Source organism: Lepisosteus oculatus, chromosome 22 (genome assembly GCF_040954835.1).
Source record: "Lepisosteus oculatus isolate fLepOcu1 chromosome 22, fLepOcu1.hap2, whole genome shotgun sequence".
NCBI lineage: Eukaryota > Metazoa > Chordata > Actinopteri > Semionotiformes > Lepisosteidae > Lepisosteus > Lepisosteus oculatus.
The window spans coordinates 10,692,506-10,712,222 of record NC_090717.1 but is presented as its reverse complement, the minus strand read 5'-3'; the positions used below and the strand labels follow the sequence as shown (position 1 = coordinate 10,712,222).

At 39.1% G+C, this 19,717-nt stretch overlaps 1 protein-coding gene and 1 long non-coding RNA gene across 3 annotated transcripts in view; one reads left to right on the top strand and one right to left on the bottom strand.

The window, feature by feature from the left end:
- Positions 1-13,431, top strand: part of LOC107079752 (uncharacterized) — a 196,206-nt gene extending 182,775 nt beyond the window's left edge. Inside the window, exons 4-5 of the long non-coding RNA XR_001480666.2 lie at positions 12,551-12,679; positions 13,353-13,431. This is a non-coding gene — a long non-coding RNA (uncharacterized lncRNA). The remainder of the gene's footprint in view (positions 1-12,550; positions 12,680-13,352) is intronic.
- A 1,231-nt stretch (positions 13,432-14,662) lies between these two features.
- LOC102697457 (mediator complex subunit 13L) overlaps positions 14,663-19,717 on the bottom strand; it is an 88,677-nt gene continuing 83,622 nt past the window's right edge. For both annotated transcript variants that reach the window (XM_015366269.2, XM_015366268.2), the window contains exon 31: positions 14,663-19,137. In XM_015366269.2, the coding sequence (XP_015221755.2) occupies positions 19,005-19,137 (133 nt within the window). In that variant the 3' untranslated portion in view covers positions 14,663-19,004. The remainder of the gene's footprint in view (positions 19,138-19,717) is intronic.

Here is a 19,717-nt window from a genome sequence, read left to right as displayed (position 1 = left end):
TATACCGTGGTAAAGGATGACGTTGTAACCATAGACTTAATGGCTCTTGACAAACCAGGCAAAAAGTTCACAAAGTATATACTGTAAAAATGTTTCTTATCTGTCTGGTCATTTCCACTGGGGTATGAAAGCAGCTCTGAGGACTAAAATACACTTGTTACCAAATTCTTATACTGTAGTGTTGCTGCTGAATTTCTCCATTGCAATACAAAAGAATGAGCCTGTGGCTGCAGTCTTGTACAGCACTGTACTGTGATGTGGCTGTCAGTCCGTTTACCTTGGGCAACAGCACCGCCTACTGGAACACTGAGAGCCTTACAGTTAGTTTCAGACATGACAATTCTGTACATTGAACAATCTTTGTGTTTGTTTGTTTTTTCTCTTTAGTTAAAGGTGAGGACGGTAGATAAAATATACTTTGCTAGATCGATTAAGACCAATTTTAGTGATGGTCACTTCCCCGTGATGCATGTCAGCCCTAGCAATCCTGTTTACTGTTCCAGTTAGACATAGCTGATTTGGTCTTGCAACGAAATAATTTTGCATATGAAACCACAAACTAAATGAAGCCCTGGGCATGATTTTTCAAACTGGCAATGCCATTTACATACATCTGGGTAACAGGAACCATATTTCAATGTTTTTTAAATAGTCTAATCTTACATTACAACATCTAAGTGGTGGATTAATTTTATTCTAATTTATTTGTGTTATGGATTTATGTCAGTTTGTCTCATGTTTCTTTGTTTTTGGAATGTTCCAAGTGGAAAACACAAATCCTCAGAATGGTATTTCCTTCCTACTTTCCAGTCCTTTGTTTCTTAATTTCTTAAAAGTTGCTCAAATTCTTGCTGCTGAAAGATTAGAAATTTACAGAGCAAAACAATTTGACTAAAGTGCAATGAGCAGCCAGCTGGAATGTACATTCTTAATAATGTTATATATGTTTTTTATTTCTTTTTCATGTGAGCCACAGAAGATTTCATATTATTACAATGGTTTTTAGCCTTGTTGCTGTGAACACACTGGAAAAAAGATAGCTCCAACCTGCCATTGTTCTGTAAGATGTCAGGTCTGGCACTCCTACGCAGTAATGGAACTGGAATAACAGTCACTGAGTGAAGAGTATGCTGAGCAAGACTGGACCAGCCAGATCTCTGGGCTGTCAACACTGGCAAACAATTTGCCCTCCAGCATCCCCCTGCCTTGTGCTTTAATAAAGTTTAAGGAGCAGTCTCTTTGTTTTAATGACGCCTGCTTCTTTCACTGCTGAAGTGAGCACACAGCTTTTGGAAATTCAAATAATAAACGCTGAGCACTAATCCAAAGTAGGCCAAATGAGGAGTCAAAAAAACATTTTATCTAGATGTGCTTTATAGTGAATGGCTATTGGAATGCTTTGCAGGCATGCGTTCTGCTGTGTTATTTTCCAATAGCTGTAATTTTGCTAGTAAAGAAACTGCTTTGGCAGAAATGATTGCTTTTAGTGAGGTGTGATGGTGACTGCAGGGAGAAGCAAATTTTGAGCCTGTATCTCATGCAGCAGCACGGCCATCTGTAGAATCAGCACACAGTGTCTTTATAAGTGTAGTGCTGACTACAGACATCAGTCATTATATGGTGCTTTGTCCCCTACCGTGCTCTGCTGTGCTCTGATCCATCTGCAGTAGCACTGCTCCCAGTCCATGATAGGGATTCTTATGTATGGGTTTGGTTCATTCATTAGTAACCCTGCAGGATCTCTTTTGCTCTGAAGGAGAAGAATGGAATGAAAGCACTGGCTCTTGGTAGCCTCATGCAGAGAGAGATCCAGAGGCAGCTAATAAATGATTCTATTAAAAACTTGCATTCAATGCAGAACTGCACAATTTTCTCATCACGGATTCTTGCTGTCTGAGTATTTCTGTCGACAACTGCAGCTGAATAACTGGCCGCTTTAAGCTGTGGCATACCTCCCCCAGTCTAGAGCCTTAATGGCCTTTGTAATTTTGCGTTATCACATTTGAATCTATTCGTGTACTGTAGTCTTTATTTTCTCTGACTGTGCAATCCTTTCTGTACAGCAATCTCGAGAACATCCTGTGGTAATATCATGTCATTGTTCGTTTCCTGTTTAATACTCTACTTTCTCAAAAAGACTTTTGATTTGATTGTTTGTTCCCTCCAGCATATAAATATAAGACTCACTTGTGTGTATAGTAAGCATTCGATCATACTAATTGCACAAAATAATACTTTTTTGTATTCCGTGTTAATGTTTTGCAGTAAGTAACAATCTCTTTTTTATGAATATAATTTCTTAAATGGCATGAGTTTTTGGAGGATTTCACAATAGAGCGGGCACCTCCGTTTTACCTGATGTGGTTATTTGTGTTTTCAATTCAGCCTAAAAGGCAAACTTGCCTCAACAGCTTGTGGTTTAAATGATGAGAAGGTGGAATGGAGAGAAACACTTGTGCAGATGAGAGACAGAAACATTCCCACAGAAAATAAAGATTTTAAATAGCCAGCAAATTGACTGGCATGCAGCCATTGTTTTAACTTTGAAATTGCAACAAGGCTTTGAACTGGAACTGTCGAAAAGAGCGCTTTTGTCACAGCTGCTTTTTAGTGCCTGTGACTACAGCTTTTGTCCTCTACTACCCCAAACAATCTGTAGATATAATGTCTAGAATACAACATTTATGGCCGTTGGGTAGTACTCAGAGCTGAAGGTCTGTACTTGATTTGCTAGTCGATAGTGTTGTTTTAGGTCAGCTACTGTATGAAACTGACAAGACATATTTTTACGGAACACCTTTTTCTGTGAATGACAGCCTGCAGGTGGAATACCTCAGTGCTTGTCAGTTGTACATAACTCCTTTAATATTCAAAGTAGCCCTCTGTCACAACTTGTGTTCTAAAATGCATAAGTATGATCTTTATTATCATGAACGGGAAAAAAGGAAGAATCATCGAAAAAACTGACAGAAGGCAGTTTGTCAGGTTTTTGTCTAAACTCTGCCTTATGACTCACTGAAAGTGCCCATATTGTATTTAAAAGAGCAGAAAATGGCCAAACCCAGCTTCAGGGCAGTGTGGCCTTATACTGTATAAGAATGCTTGTGAAGATGTAAGGTTGCTGTACTTAGCTGAGCCCATGTCTGCGCCTGTCAGCCTGGAATGTCAAGGGCTGGAGTTTCTGGTGAGACTACCTGGAGTTTGATTGTGTCGTGTCCGGAGTGAATAGCTGGGTTCCGCCTCCTCTGATGTTGTACCACAGAGACTGTAATCTCAGACACAAGGTTTACATTGTAAATGTGGGCAGGAGCAGGCTGATGTGGCACAACATCCCCATTAATAATAGAAGAGGCAGACAGAAACCGTCTCACAACTCTCCTCCCCTCATCCCCTCAGGAAAGCCCTTGGGCATTGCACTCTACAGCAGTGTTGACTAATGGCAGGGCACAAAACCAGCACGTTTGAAATACCTTTGTTTCAGCTTTCATCCAGACCAGATCGCACCCGAAGGCAATCATTTAGAAAATCAAATGAACATAGAGTGTGCATTTTTATCACCAGTAAGCACAACAGGGCTGTTCAGGTTTAATGAGCCTAATGTGGTGACATCACTATCCTTCAGTTCACTACAGACTACGTCATGAATTTACTGCTGTATCCTTCAGGTACAGACTATGTGTCACAAAAAATGTTTCGGAGCAGGAAAAGTCTTCCCAAGCAATTAGAAAGGCTGTTGGTCCTTGTTTTGTAATCCTCACTGTGACTGATTAAAAAGAGTCCACTTTCACCTCATAGAGACCATCATGGTAGGCCTCAAAAGACTATACTGTAATTAAATGACAGTCCTAATTGTGCTGTGTGACATCATGTTTAAACGCTGAAGCACTTTTGTCAGTTTGGATGAAGATAATTAGTAATTAGCACCGATAATTAGGAAAATCATAAGCTACATTAAGTAAACTTGTAAAACGAACAGAAACAAAGTGCAGCACATGTCAAATGTCTGTAGGCCACAAATAATTGTACAGAACAGAAACTGAGGTACAGTACAGTATGTAATAGATATTTCTTATTGTTCTTTCTTATTGTTCTTCACCCTAATTTATTTCATACTTGAAACTTTTCTTCCTATTCTCCAGAATATGCACCTCTGAAGAAATACATGTGGAAATTGGCTGATGTGCTCAACACCTCTAGAAGTCCTACCCACTGGCAGTGCAGGGGTGTTATTAGACAGATATTTAGTCTCATTTCACTGTTTCTGTTCACCTGCTTAGTGCTAAGTAATGGGCTAAGCTCATGGCCTGAGTGAGAGACTCGAGGTGTCTCTTCAAATGAACCCAGAACACACCTCAGGGAGATGAGAGAACACTGGGAATGAAAGCCGTTTTACATCTTACATTCAAGCTGCAGGCTTTGCTTTGGTGAGAAGGCATAGATGAATCCGGGGCTCTGCCTATCACCTCATAAAACCTGTCTCATTGTAATCTCATTGGGGTTCAATGCCAGTTTAGTTCTCTGACTTTCTGTGGAGTAGCCCAGTTCCCACCCCACCTTACTCTCCCAGACCCTGACCCTGCATTGACCCCCAGGGTGTCTGCCGTTTTTACGAGACCCACCACATTGCAGCAGCATCAAAGAGCCGAAGTGCTGCAGAGGGACGACCAGGGCCTGAGCAGCACACGGCACCAGAACGCAGAGTTATGGCCAGGTTCACGGCACGTTCAGTTCAAGTAGCCTTGCCCTTCTGTTTTATCCAGTGTGTGGCCACTCCTGGCCTCCCGTCGCTGCTTGCCTCTGTAACCGAAGACCTGGATGGAAACACCACAGCAGCAAGCCCCAGCCGGTGACTGGTCCCAGCCTTTTGACTTTTCAGATCTAAAACGTGTCAAAATAGCAGTCTATTTTCAAAACAATTGTAACCATTACTGTAGAGGCTTAAATTGCCACTTCACCAAAGATTTAAAGCCCTGTGGTTTTAATGTGGTTTTAATGTTTAAGTTATCTCAGTTTCTGCTTAATCAGAGCATTTTTCCTTTACTGTCCTTGATATGATTTTTACATGATATTGTTCTATTGTTACCTTGGTAGCAGACATGGAATGAATAGAATAAAGCACTTACTAATAGCACTACACTAAGGCAACACTTTGCAAGAAATGCACTTGAGATTAATTGAAGCAGAGCTTCTTTTTCAGATATTTCAGAAGAAATCTTTGAATAAACTTTCCAAAAATGTGCTTCTGACAGATGAAGGCATGATGGTTAGAAATTGGAAAGTGGGAACACGCTGTGTCGCTGTAATACCTGTTCCCTGATTCCTGGAGCCTGTGTTGGGGCTCTCTATCGTATGTAGCCAAACCGGGGCTCCAGACCTTGGGAGACTGTGCTTTCTGTTCTGTTGCTCCAAGACTATGATGTGATCTCTCAGCCTATATCAGATATTGCACATTAGTCAGCAATGACTAACCCAGTCTAACATATGACTTTGTGAACTAAAAGCTAAAGTACAAAAATAAAGATCTTCTCTATATGAAGATTATTAATAATAATATACTACTTATATGCCTCTTATGTTTTATTGCTTCTTGTACACTATGTTAAAATGGTGTCTTGGGAAAAGCATGGCATAAAATAAGGATTCTTCTTATTAATAATATTAATTGCAGTGCTCTGCTATCGCAAAAGACTAGGAAAAGCACAGAAAACGGGGCCTGTTTGCCTGGCTGTTTTTCAAAGGGAAACGCAACACACATTCTGTCCAGAAAACAAACTAAAAGTAGTGAAGGTGCTTCACTTTCGTCTGCTGATTAGATTGGAAAGGGGATCTGTGTGGACACCCATTGATTCCATGTTATGCGGCTACTGGATAAGGCCTCCTAATACTTATCATCGTCAAATTGGATTAAACTGCTTTAAGAGGTCTTAACCCAGTGCAGATGATTTGCTGTTGAGCGCCACTATTAGTCACGTCCGTTGTAAGAGGATCCAGCTCCTCGTCCTCAAACTAATCGCCCCAAGAGCTAAGGAAAGGCAAACAGCCACCCCCAGTACCCCCCTCCTGGTAGCCATGGCAACTGGCTCTCCTGCCACACATAGTCTCAACATCCAGTCAACCATCACATTATTTATCAGATAACCTTAAAGGCTGGTGGGTTTAGGGGGGATAAAATGTGTTGCAGATAATGACCAGGTCCATTACTTACTAGGTAGGTTAGGTCCCCTTTTCAGGCCATGAAGGCCCAGGGGGAATGGGGGGCAAGGGCCACCATTTTTCTCAACCATCCAACACTGGAGGTGGAGGTGATGTGGTCAGCATCACGCTCCGGACAGCCTATTACCCCCAGAAGGATTAACCCCCGGTACTCATTCGGAAAGCAGGCTGAGTGCACCTGGGTGCTGTCTGGAAGGAATTAGAGCAAGCTACATCGTTTGCCCCTCCCTGGGATTGAACCTGGGACCTTCCAGTCAGGAGCTAGACGCCCTTGCCGTCTGACCTACCACAGCTCCACGTTACTTACTGCCATGTTCATCCATGCTAACAGACGCCTGTCTGCATTCAAACATCCATTCATGCTTTTCCTAACTGCTTTATTCAGTTCGGAGTCACAGGGGAGTCGGAGCCTGTCCTGGCAAGCAGGGGGTGCAAGGCAGGGTACACCCTGGACAGGACGCCAGTCCACTGCATGACAGGCACACACACACACACACCGGAGCCAATTTCCCCAGAAACCTGAGCACCTGCAGGAAAACTATGGTAACACAGGGAGAACATGTAAACTCCACCCAGATAGCACCCCAGGCCCGAAAATCAGCCCACGGCCCCAGCACTGTGAGGCAGAAACCCTAAACACCACGTCACCATGCTGCCCACATTAAAAGATGACTTTTTTTAATACTACAGTATATGTGTTGCGCAGTTCATTTTGTTCATCATTTGTTTGGCAAAGGGAAACAACATGGACAGTATGTGGCTAGAGATAGCATGCGTATATCTGTCTGGTCAACTTTTTATTATTAATAAAATTATTAATTTATATTTTATTGATTAGCATTGGTTATTGCTATGATTTTTCAAGTTATGCTGCACTTTTGGTGATCACCAGTAATAGCATTATGTAAACATTGTGTTAAATAGAAGATAAAATTCACTTTATATACAGTATAGACTTGTTCTGGGTCCGTTCATCATTTTACTCAGCTTTACTGTATGGGTTTGTAATTACTGGAGCATTCAGTATCTTATATATTCTACCATATGTCTTTCCCCTTTTTAAACAACCCATTTGGAATATCGGCTTGTTACTCATTCAAGTCTACCAGTGGAACCTTGTAATGGCCTTAGGCAATACAGAACATACATGTTCTCTCTGTACGTCTGATCATGCTCATTGCCAAGGGCACTTCTTTTTACAGTGTGATGCCACAACACAATCAGCACAGAAGTTCTGTTGGGTAGAGAGCAACAGTCATCTCCCCAGGCATTTTTCCAGCTGGTGCACGATAGGCCAGCTAACAGCTGACTCCACCCAGCCCAAAACTGGCGGTGCTCAGGTCTTGCAATTGTGTTTTTCTCAGGGGATGTTTTTACAATACAGTTGACAGGTACCACAGCCTGGAACTGAACCAGCAAGCCCTTAGATTAAAGGGCATTGCTTTCCTGAGAAATTGTTACATTTATGCATTTGGGCACACAAAACAGGAATGGACATCTTGCATCAGTCAGTTTAGCAGGTTTGAAATAGAGCACAATATGTCACACACATTTTTATTTGCATTTATCTTAGTAGAAACTGCTTGCATTCATTTCTAGTGAGGTGGAGTAACTGACTGTCTGTTAAAACAAATGGACTCTGACAACCACATAAAACATTAAAACGTGCAGCTTCAAAAGAGCCACAATTTTAAGAATATGTGATCCGGTTCAGGAAGCCCTAGGTGTTGCCATTGAAAGTATCTTTGCAGTCTGGGATTCTTTTGTTGTTCTCCACTTTCAAACATAGTTTTCTTTAATTTTGTTTCCATCTAAACCAGAGAGAAGCTTTCACCCCAAAAAAATATGGGTTGATTGCTCCAGTTTCAAACCAGGTATTTTAAAAACATCAGCTTTTAGTGCAACCATTAAACATTACTTTTGGTACAAGTGTCAGTAGGTGTTCTGCATCCAGGTTATTGATTCTTAATGTCTAGTGCATGTGTGTACGGTGTTACTTCCTGAGAGGAACAGTATGAAGGTTTATGTCCTTCGCTGGCTCTGAAATACGTCAGAAAGCTGAGATATTTGCTGAATTCCTTTGTTAGATGAGTTAAAGCACCAGAGAATCAATGAGCTGTCTCGTCAGTCCCTGCACCAGACTAAGGGTGAAGTATTGCACAGGTATCTTCCTCCAGTCATGGCCTCGAACTTGTCCATGACATTTTGTTGAATGTATTATACTCTATGTAGAAATATCTGTCATGCATGTTCAGCCAGTATGTTTTAAGCATGCTCAGTTCAATAACTTACTTTTCAATACTAGAACAAATAGCAGAGACAAAACTGAGTATGTCTATGTAATTAATTGATTAAATTCTGGGTTGAGTTTGAGGTGATGGTGTAATTTAATACACTCACATCTCAGAGTGCATGGTCAGAAGCAAAAGGCAGAAACGCAGCAGGAGCCTGCATCTGTGAAAGAAAGTGTTGCCACTGGAGGGGGGTACTGTAGCTCTCTAAAGAAACAAGAGCCATGATGTATTTTCATGTTGTCAGATGCAGGCCATGGTAAAAATACATTTTCTGTCATAAGCACACAAAATGCTGGGTCTCTCTACCTAATCTCCATTACCTAAAAAGGGAATATTTCACAGGGGAAAAATGCAGCATATACCAATGTAATTGTCAGCAATGCAGTAACCTTACTCACAGCAGACTGTGAACCATTGTCCAGTCCACCTCATAAAAGGTGAATGCCATCACCCTAATAGCCTGCCTGTGTCTGCAAAAGAACTCAATTAGACTCGAGACCTTCTCATCACAAAGGCCATTACAAAAGAAACATTAGCAGCCCCACATTTTAGGGATCAACACTTAAAAACTCCAGAACTCATTTTAACGCCATATTTTTCCCTTTCTTTTCTATTCTTCCCCTTTTGTTTCATTTGACCCTGATCTGCAAATGGACTCTCTCCTGTGCCTCTGTTTGGTTTGGTAAGTGTCATTTAAAAATATACTTAGGCCAAGGTTGTGCACATCATTGTCTGTGTTCTGTTCTGGCAACTGCAATAAAATATTTATTCAGAGCCCCAGTTTGTATGAACGTATAGCTTTAGCATTTTAATTCAAGGGACAATATCAATATCGCACCTGTACAGTTGTCTTGTTTAGGAGCTATCAAGCCAAATTGAATATGGCTACAGTTTAATATGAGCTCATACTGTACTATCACAGAAATATTACAGCAAATGGGTTATCATGTACAGTATGTTGCATGATATATCATAACCCTTTCTACTTTTATTTGGAATGTTACATGTACAGTATATAAAGATTGCTGAATGCAACTATTGAAAAGTTGCATATGTAGCAACAAAACATCTATACATGCAGGTCAAATATAATATGATTTATTTCCACATCTGGAAAAACATCTTGTTTCAGTGATGATCTCTTTACAGAAATTTGAAAAAACTATCATGCAACTTAGTAACAAAGTATTTTGAGTATAATAGAACTTGTGGGGAAAAAATAACAAAGATACATTTACAAAGATGATTAAATTAATGATGTTCCTATTAGCCTGTTTAAAAAAACATTGCAGTTTCTTATGTATTACTTCAAGTGCAGGAATAACATTATTTTCTAAATAATCTATAGTCAATTCTGCCTGTTATTATATTTTCATTTTGAATTTTAATTGTTGAATTTTTAAGTAATCAATTGATTTATGAGGAGTCACAAAAGCCTTTCTGAAACAATGGTGATAGAAGTGTCATAAATAATTTAGTAAGTGGTCTGGATTTGAAATAAAATCTTATTACCAAACTGCTTTTCTTACTATTACTGTAACTACTCCATTTATAAATGAGCTTTTATTGTTATTTTTGGATTCTTACATGTATTTTTGGAAGAATTACATACTGTAGGTTTATATTTTGTTTCTTAGATGGGGGTATTATGGGGGTATGCTTTAATATCAACTATGAATCCTCTGTAGAAGGGATTTCCTGAGACACTGTGCTTCATCGAATCAATAAAACAATTGCTTATTTCTGTTAGAAAACTATGATGATATAAAAAAATGAAGGAAACAGATACATGACCTTTTTAAGTTTACTTGATTTGGCAGGAGGTTGTAGTACCTGCTATCAGATCACAACTAAAAGCTGGTGAAAGTAAACTGGAATTACAGGAACACTTGCCAAGTGGAACATCAAAATATTTCAGATAGCAGCTCTCTCTGAAAGAAAGAAAGAAAATAAAGTGCCTGCTTTTAAAAACTGGTGAATTGTTCACATCACACAGTAGTACTCTGCTGTTGTAGTGTTTACTCAGTGATTATGTAGGTTTATGTTCTAAGAATAAAAAAAATAGATTTATAATTCTCCCATCAATAGTAAAGGAAATACTTTTTCTGAGAAATAATTGCATTTTGTGATTTTGCACAGCAGATGAATTACTTTTTTCCTCTGCTCCTTAAACAGGAACACACAACACAAACAAGGTGTGATTTAATGTTTATTTTGCATCTTATATTGGAAATGGACTAAGCATAAATCTTAACGTAAGACAAGCTTTCTTGTTGTTTGCAGTAAACGTTGGTAATTTGCAAAACGACACACCCCACTGCAGTAATGACTGTTACTCTGAGCGTTCCTTTGTGTGTTATAGCTTCTGGATATGATTGACACAAACTCACTGACGGTTCGCCTGTAGTGAGCTTTATTTTTACAAGTTCCTACACAATAACAGTATTTCATGATTTAATTTTGCCTTGGGCGTTTTAAAAGTCCTTAAGAAATTATCTTGCAAGTTCAAGAGTTAAAAACCACACTGGCACAAAATAGTATTAATCTCTTTGAAGAATCCTTTCATGTATTTGATTAATGTATTTTTTGGCTTAAGATCAACACATTTATTGAGAATTAGCTTTTCTGAAATAGATGATAAAAACGTCATGATTGGAAATATTAAAACATGACCACTAATATTTCAGAATTGACACATCAGTCAGTTAGCTTCCTTGACTCTAAGAGAAGTTCAGTCCAGACACTGTTTTGTTTCCCTTTGTGCCAGTCTATAAGGATTATCATTCAGTTTGAAAAATACATCCTCTGATACAGCTGGACACATCACCAGTGATGTTACCTGCCTGGGGTCACTGGGTGTTTCAGGTGTTTCAACATCAGACGCCCTCGCTCAGGTGACTCGGCCAAGGTTGATCAAGCCCCAGCTTGTACCCAGAAGACACTGTTACCCACAGATCACTCCTCTTGATCCACAGCCATCTTGAGGCTGTTTCTGCAGCCTCTCTAGTTGTTTTGGATGGCCTTCCTCTTGCCCAGCCCTGTTACACCCGCAAGATTGTAGGCTCTTTAGGAGGATTGGCCTGCAAATCCTCTACAACCCATCACAATGGGCTCACAGCATGCTCTCCACCTGTCCGAACAGCACTGGTAAACCAGGTCTTCAGATCTGAAGATCAGATCTTTCAAAATCGGTAATCTGTAATGGGTTATTGCAGCGCAGGAAAAAGCCTCAGATGCAGGGAACACTTGGGAAACATGTTATGCCACTCTAAATAAAGGCTCCAAGGTAAAGGGTAAGATGATCAACACATGCCGTCGAACATGGATAAATGAGTGAAATCTCTCACACTGTGCAAGGTTCATTAAAAATACCCCAGCTCTGTCTGCCTTGCATGTGCTGAATAAGTCACAATATACTTGGAATAGACTTGTAAATATGGCAGGCAGATGTACAGTATAGGAATCAATCCTGCAGTATGTCAGCTGCATTCTCCAGCCTGTGGGATGAAGGACAAGTGCGAACAGAGCAAACTTAAGCCACCCACCCTTCCCCAGCCCTGGAACACAGACGTAAATGAGATGCTGTACCATTGTTCCTCAAGTACGACAGAGAAAAACACAGGAAGAACAGGGACATCCATCACTCCTAATGAGCACGGGCCTGACAGCAGTCTCCGCTACTTCCCAAATCCAGGCTTCCCTGACAAAAGAGGGTTCTGTATACAAAAGGGTTACTTTTTGATGAGCGGGAGATTATAGCCAGGGCAAGAAAGTTTTTACTGCATTCCTGGTAGTAATACATGGTGAAAGGGCTCCCTCTGCTGGTGTATTCTGATAAAATAAGAGGTAGCCTTATTATGATGAAGTCGTTCAAGCTTTGGTGGTCTCTGTAGACAATAAAAAGGGTCCATTTTTGTTTTCAGACACCTTTGTGCTGTGTTTTTATGGTGTGAAAATCCACCTCAGCAACTTCATCATAATTGATAAATGAGCAGCTCCCTACTCAAATGTCTTTAATTTTTAGGCCTTACGGGAAACATCAGAAGAATCGTCACCTACAGTAATCCTCCAGTCCTTTATTCAGTCATCAGTAAAATGCTTCACCCAGTTAAGAAGTCTGCTTTTCCAATCATAACGTTTGCTGACATCATCATTCTGCATTCATGGCACAGGTAGGCACTCCTGCAGGTTTGCATTTCACTCATTTGTTGATGCTACTTAGTGAGTTTGTACCAGAAGTAGGACCTGATATCTCTGTTTTGAATCCTGATCCTACTGTATGTCCCTGTCAAATTCGGTTCCTCTGGTCTTTCTGTCATGTGATACAAGCCCTTGTCAATGAGTCCTTGTGATCTGCTTTTGCACTTATAGGAGTAATATCTGCTGTATCACACCTGTTAAAAAAACCCTGACCTGGAGTGCTGAGTAGTTGAGCTACCATTCTATTTCCAATTTGTCTTTTTCTCACAAAATAACAGTGGCAGCTCAATCCCATCTTGCATCTAATGAGCTCTTTAAGTCTTTCTTTAGACTTAATGCAACAAAGTTAATGCTTTATACTTGTCCTACTTCTTGCTTCTTCATCCTTCTAAAGTGCACTGAAACTCATCTAGGCCTCCACGGGATCTCTGGTATTTCCCAGAGTTTGGCCCCTATCAGACTTAACAGGTCTCAGTTGTAAAATCTGTGCTTGTTTAATCTTATGCCAATTACTTACAGTAGGTGTTCAGCAGGGCTCTGTGTTGAGACCATTACTTTTTTTAGTGTTTACTATTTAGTGTTTCCATGTTGTGTCCTGGACTTGGACTTCTTCGCTATGCTGCTGATACTCTCACTTACTTGCAGACCAAATCCAACATCCAGGCTGTAGGTAGTGCGCTTCACAGGACATGGGAGCAACAGTCCCTTCTTAAGAGAAACTGACAAGACTAAGGTAAGGTTATTCACATAGACTCCTAGCACTAGTTTCTCAAAGGTGGTGCCATCAATGTTATTCTTGATGGAATCCAAACATTTCGTCATTTTTGACCCTATGTTATCAATCAAAAATGTTGTGAACTTCACAAGGGACTCTTTTCCCAGCAGCATAGTTTAGCCAAAATCTTTATTATATGCCTTTATTCTATCATGATGAGGTCAGGTCAGGTAGCGAATCCTTTTTCATTCTGTTACGTGTACTGTATGTGTGCTATTGAATAATGATTTTAGTTTTAATTAAAAGGCATTTATAAATAAAACTCTACCATTATTCTCTAAATCAGAAATTTCAAAGTGATACCCTGAACCAGTATGTTGACAGGGGATACTGGGTTTCTGGAGTTGCTATTCTGACTAATCATAGTTGTTGAAGATCTAATGGTAACATTTGTACGAGTCGGGGTGCTAGTCCTGGTATCCAGGCTAATACTGCTTCAGGGGTGCTCAATCTAGCCTACGTAAATTTCTCCCTCAACTTAAACAGAAACTGCAATGCCATTTACTTAGGACTTAGAAAGAATCACCATTGATGAGTGCATTTCAAACCACAATAAAAGTCAAATGTACAGTATACGGTAACTTGTATAATTTCCTATTTGCAACACAAAATAGACTAAATTTCCAGGTATGCGCAGCGCCACACAAAACAAAACTTCTGGTGATGTGAAGTCGCCCTGTTACACTGTAAACAAGTACTGTATGCTTGTCGATACATGTATTTTAAATCCAGTATTGCTCTTGTTTTTTAAAATAATATTTGCTGACGAATGGAACTTGTTAACTTTGCATGTTGGCAACTTTCTGTGGTGAAATATCTGCTGCACTTGTACTTACTCACTCGTGCATCCCGTTAGATTAGTTATCACAGTGACTAGTGAGCAGGAAGGGTCGCATCGTGTCACAATTAGTGGGAACTCTAGCTCTCGCACATATTGTCAAACGATTTGATGCTTAATTCAAAATATGTACAATTTTTCTACACCGTCAATGAATTTGTTACTGAGATTTAATAACCGATCTGAGAAATTGGGGCTGCAGTTCCTCTTTAACAGGTGAAGTAGCTTACTAGAATGGCAATAGCACATTACCTGTTCATCTGTGGTTTTCTACTGGATGAAAATGTCTATAGATATGCAAAGAAGTATTTATTTCCCAACAGACAGACAAGACACCAGGTATTTCCATTTTCCATAATTTAATAATTTACTAAAAAAAGAGTGTAAAAGATACAGATTTTTCTTCCCCAAGATAGATCTGGCTGATATTTAAAATGGTAGAAGGTGTATCAAATTTGCTGTTTCATCTTTTTTTCCTTAGTGTACTTGTTTCAGCAATACAACAATCTCATGAAAGTCACTTACCCCACCACCCACCAGCCCTCCCACTTGTTTCCACCCACTTTGTCTGAAGGATATTTATATAAAAAAAGCCCACAGCAAAAAATGCTTCATAGGAATTGCGTAAAAGAAAGATCGAACCAGCATGAAATGTACAGCTTTCAGAATTTCAAAAAGTCAGCTGAATTATATGTATATATACATAGCATGCTAGGGAATTGTACAAATAACAGGGTGCTGATGAGGAGAAGAGCTGGCTAAACAGAGTGATGGTCTGTTTCTTCTCTTTCAAACCACCACTAAAATAATGTGTATTCATTTAATATACAATACCATTTTTAATGCTCAAATACATACTTTTTAGTCTATTGCCATCTATTTCAAGTTTATTTTGCAGCAAAAGAAAACATTTTTATAAATATATTTTGTCTGTATCATTCTGTTTCCTTAACTTAAATCTTAAATAAAACAGAGGCTAAATTTTTTTATAACAATAAAAAAGTATAGGACAAACTAAAAATATCTCTAATCTGCTAGCCGTAGCTTTTCTGTCCTGTTTTTTGTCTTTTTTTAAAGAGAAATTTAAAAGTTAAATTCTTCCCCCATTGTCTGACAGATTCAGGGAGGTAGGATTTTTTTAATTCAAAACCTAAAAATATATGTATATATATTTATTTAAATATGGCATCTTCACAATTTTTTAATTGATTTTTTTGCAAAATTCCTTGCCTAATTCCAAGGCTATCTCTTTTTAAATCTGGAAAACACAAATGTTGTCATTCTTATTTTTTCTTAATTCATAAAAAATAGTCAAATTTGATTGTAAATGTCAGTTTTACACTATACACAATGGCCATTTGCTTTTTTGTTTCTGTTTTCCTCTATCAGGATCACATCTACAACAGAATAGAATGTCACTTTAAAAAAATGAAAATCATAAAAGTGCCTTGAATGAACCTCCACCTCCAAACAAATCAAGTCTGTTGCCTCTAATCAGTTTTTTACTTCATAAGAAATTTCACAACCAATTTATATGATGAAATATAAAACAATAAATAAGCAGTATGTTAATGGAATTTGAGCCAATTTGTGTCTGGAAGAACATAATATTGTGCATTTACCTCTCATAAAACTAGCATGTACAAATATTGAAGAATTGCTGTTCCCATTCTCATTGTTGACTGAGTCTCAATTCAAGATTCAGTTACTTTTTACTTCCAGTTTAGTTTTTGTCTTAAATTGAGAATTCCCCACACAAATTCCCCTTTTATCCCTTGAATCCCACTAGTAATCTGAGTGTCCCCAACCACAAAACTTAATCAGCAGATGCACCTACAGTATTATCTCCCGTGACCCAGAGGATAATTCCCCGTCACTCTGTTCTTTCTGCCCCATTAAGATGGAAAAGGTCATTCTCCCTGTGCACCCTAAGATCAGATCAAGATCAGAGCCCTGGCCCCTGTCCTTGACATGACAAGAGGCGAAAGACATGTTCCCCCTTGAGGTAAGTCTGTATGGCACTGGATGTACTAAAACACTGCTGTCATTACTGTGCACATTACCCTCTGTAGTTATCCAAGGCCAAATCTGGGGGCAAAAAGCAAATGGTAAGGAACTGAGTGATCCCAAGTATGAAATATTGAAACATTTTAATTTCGTATCAACAACGCTTGCCATGAAATACATGATATTGTGAATAAAATATGTATATTAAATATACTGTGGTCTGGATGCTCTGTGTGCCGCAGCTGAAAACTTTTTTTTTTCTTCTGAAAGATAAAACTTCTTAAGAGGAACATGTCTTCTAACCAGCTATAGAAAACTTAGTCATCGTGATGTTCACGATGTAGGTGGAATAACAGGTGCTCTTGTAAGTCTTGATTCTTTTTAAACCTAATGAAAAACATCACACAAGATATCGGGGAATTAACATACCCTGATGGTTTCTGAACAGATCCAACACGAAAATTATAGATTGTTTTCATTTGTTGTATGAGATATAAACACAACTAGAGAAATTGATCTCAATTCTGGACTGCTAGGCATTCTTTTAAGGGAATGTCATGTTGGTTGCACCTTTATTTTGTTTTAAGCTTGTGACCCAATTTCTTTTATAGTGGTCTATTTGTGTCCTGAAACTAAGCCCATATCAACTAACGCAAAGCCAAATGGTAGGCTGATGAATTATGAAAATTGAACTGCAGTACTTTTGTCACAAGGAGTAAATGTGTATTTTCAGGTGAGTATGTATTATAGAATGTCCCAGGTTAAACCTCTGGCTTATCCAATGCCAATAATATGATTTACTGTTTCTCATATCTTGACAATGAAAAAAATACTCTTCAGTTTAAGGGACAGTTTGCACCTTCATTTGGTAGACAGTTTGTATCTTGTACAAATGCTTGGGTGCTCTCAAATCTAGGCACTGTGGTTCATAGTTCCTTTCAGAAACTCTTGTGGAGAATCATGTCGGCCATCTAAGCAAGTTCACAGCTGCTACTCATGTACTGTTCTAAAGAAGGGGCTAATGCTGGCACATTTGCTGAAAGTTTTGGGGTTTGCAGCTGACCAAAAAAAATGATCGCCAATAAATATGATCAATTTACAGGATGTGAGACAAAGGACAAATGACACGAAAGTGCAGAGCACAAATCACAAGAACATGCATTTACATGCTGCTTTGAGAGGAAATGTCACCATCAGGAGCCAAATCACCTATGGCCAACTGCCCAACCATTTCTTCAAATCCATGGGAAGAGAATGTGAAAGCAAAGGCTTTATTCCATTCTAGAAAGAGATCCATAGGATCATGGTATTCTTAAACACAATACCATTTAATCCAGCATGATCTTTAACAAACACCAAGAAACATGCTAAGAGAGAGATTAAAAATGTGTTTTTTTTACCCCCTCTGATGTGACGTTTTCTCATCATAGCATCTTGTTTTTCCTCAGATCACTAAATGGCCTCTGCTCTCAGTGCACGTAGTTTGCAGGGACAACTCAGAATTGCAATGTCAGGTATTTATACATTTTCACATCAGATTTTACAAATGGGCCTTTCTAACAGTTTTATGCAATCTAACAACATTGTATTAAGAAAACCTTATTTTGACATCCAAACTATGCTACCAGTACTGAACTAAGATGGCTGAAGCTTTTTCAACTTGTGAAAACTGGTCCCCATTTTTCTCAGAAAATTCCCTGGGTAAATGACGTTAGCTCTATAATGAGCAGTCATTCATTTCTTCTTTGCAAAGTAGACAAAGCTGCCTAGGATTCTGCTCAGTAGGCCTGTGGCTCTTTGAAAAATGTACTCCTTTTGATTACCTTACAATTGAACAATCTCTTTGTAGTAAAATAACTGTGTTTAAGCAATATTGCCATTTCGAAGTATGTAATTGTTTCTCTTACTTACAAAATATCTGTAACACTTTCTCTTCACACTTCAACGATATGATTTCCATTGGTTTTCACAGCAGGAAGGTGTAACATTCCTTGCTGCAGAAAACATGCTTAGTAAAAAAGTGATATCAAACAAATCTATACTATTAAAAGGTTTCAGAGGATGTTCATTTTAAAACATCATCCTTCTTATGCCTTTATGATGCTTCTGTTACATTGTCTATTACATTTCCATAATTGATATATCATAGTAATTAAAACCAAAAATAAATATATACAGTATATTCCCTTTAACAGAAGCTGCCAAAACATTGTAACACTGCAATTTGATGGAAATCAATCTGTTTTATAACTGTGATTCCTCTGACATAAACTGTGGACTTCCATTTCTATAAAGGCGGACGAATTATATTCAGAATAAAACATTTAATTGGTATTTCTTGCACTTTCTGACCCTTTGAACTGACTGATTTTACAGGAGAAAGTGTGAAATACTAAACAGGAAAAAAAAGATCCCGTGCAGTAATCCTTCAAATGTTACCCTTGATGACACCTGTGCCCTGAGGTACTAGAATATAAAAAGGAGTATACTTTTGATCATTTTTTGCTACATGCAGTCACTAAACAAAAGGTGGTTGTCTATTTTGCAAGTTAAAATGAAGACAACTGTTTTGAAACAGAAAAATTGGCAGTTTATCAAATTTGGTGTAACAGGCAAGAGTTCCTCCCTGGGATGTAAAGGGAGAGGTACTGTACATGGTGTTGCAATGGACCCCTTCTTAGAGCATATTAAGAATGGCATTGTACATCTGCGTTAGAACTGCAAAGTGAACGGGCAGGCAGGACCGGCGGTCTTGTGTTGCTGGGCTGCAGGTTAGCCAGGAGAGGGCGTTGTACTGCTCCAGAACAAACCTGGCAAACAGCGACAGGGAGTGGGGTGAGAAGCACAGTAAATCAGATGCCGCCCAGGGCCCAGGGACAGAATAGCTTGAGTCTTGAGTAGCAAAAACTGGGACTTCATCCTTTTATTCATAAGGGACTGTCAAAGTCAACCCATTGGTATCTTGGCTATGAACATCAACTGCACCAATTTCATGCATTCACACTTATAAACACATGAGCTCAAAGATGTTGGAGGGCTTCAGACACGTAGTCATATTTCTGCAATTTCAAACCCTTTCAAAATTGTGATTTTTGCACAGCCAGCTTGCTAGTTGTTTTAATTAAACATAAAGGTTACATAGGAGGGGAGGCCCTCAGGCCCATCTGTCTCCCCTTTTGGTAGCTAGAACGTGAAATCCAAGGATTGCATCAGGCTATAGACTTCAACAACATGGGTGGGTAGCTTGGTCCACGCTCCCACAGCTGAGAAGGAGCACAATATTCCCAGGCTAGGGATTGAACCCGGGCTGGGCCTATGAGAACGCCCAATCCTAACCACTAGACCACCAAGGAAGCTAATTGTGAGTTAATTCAGTTATGCAATTCTGCA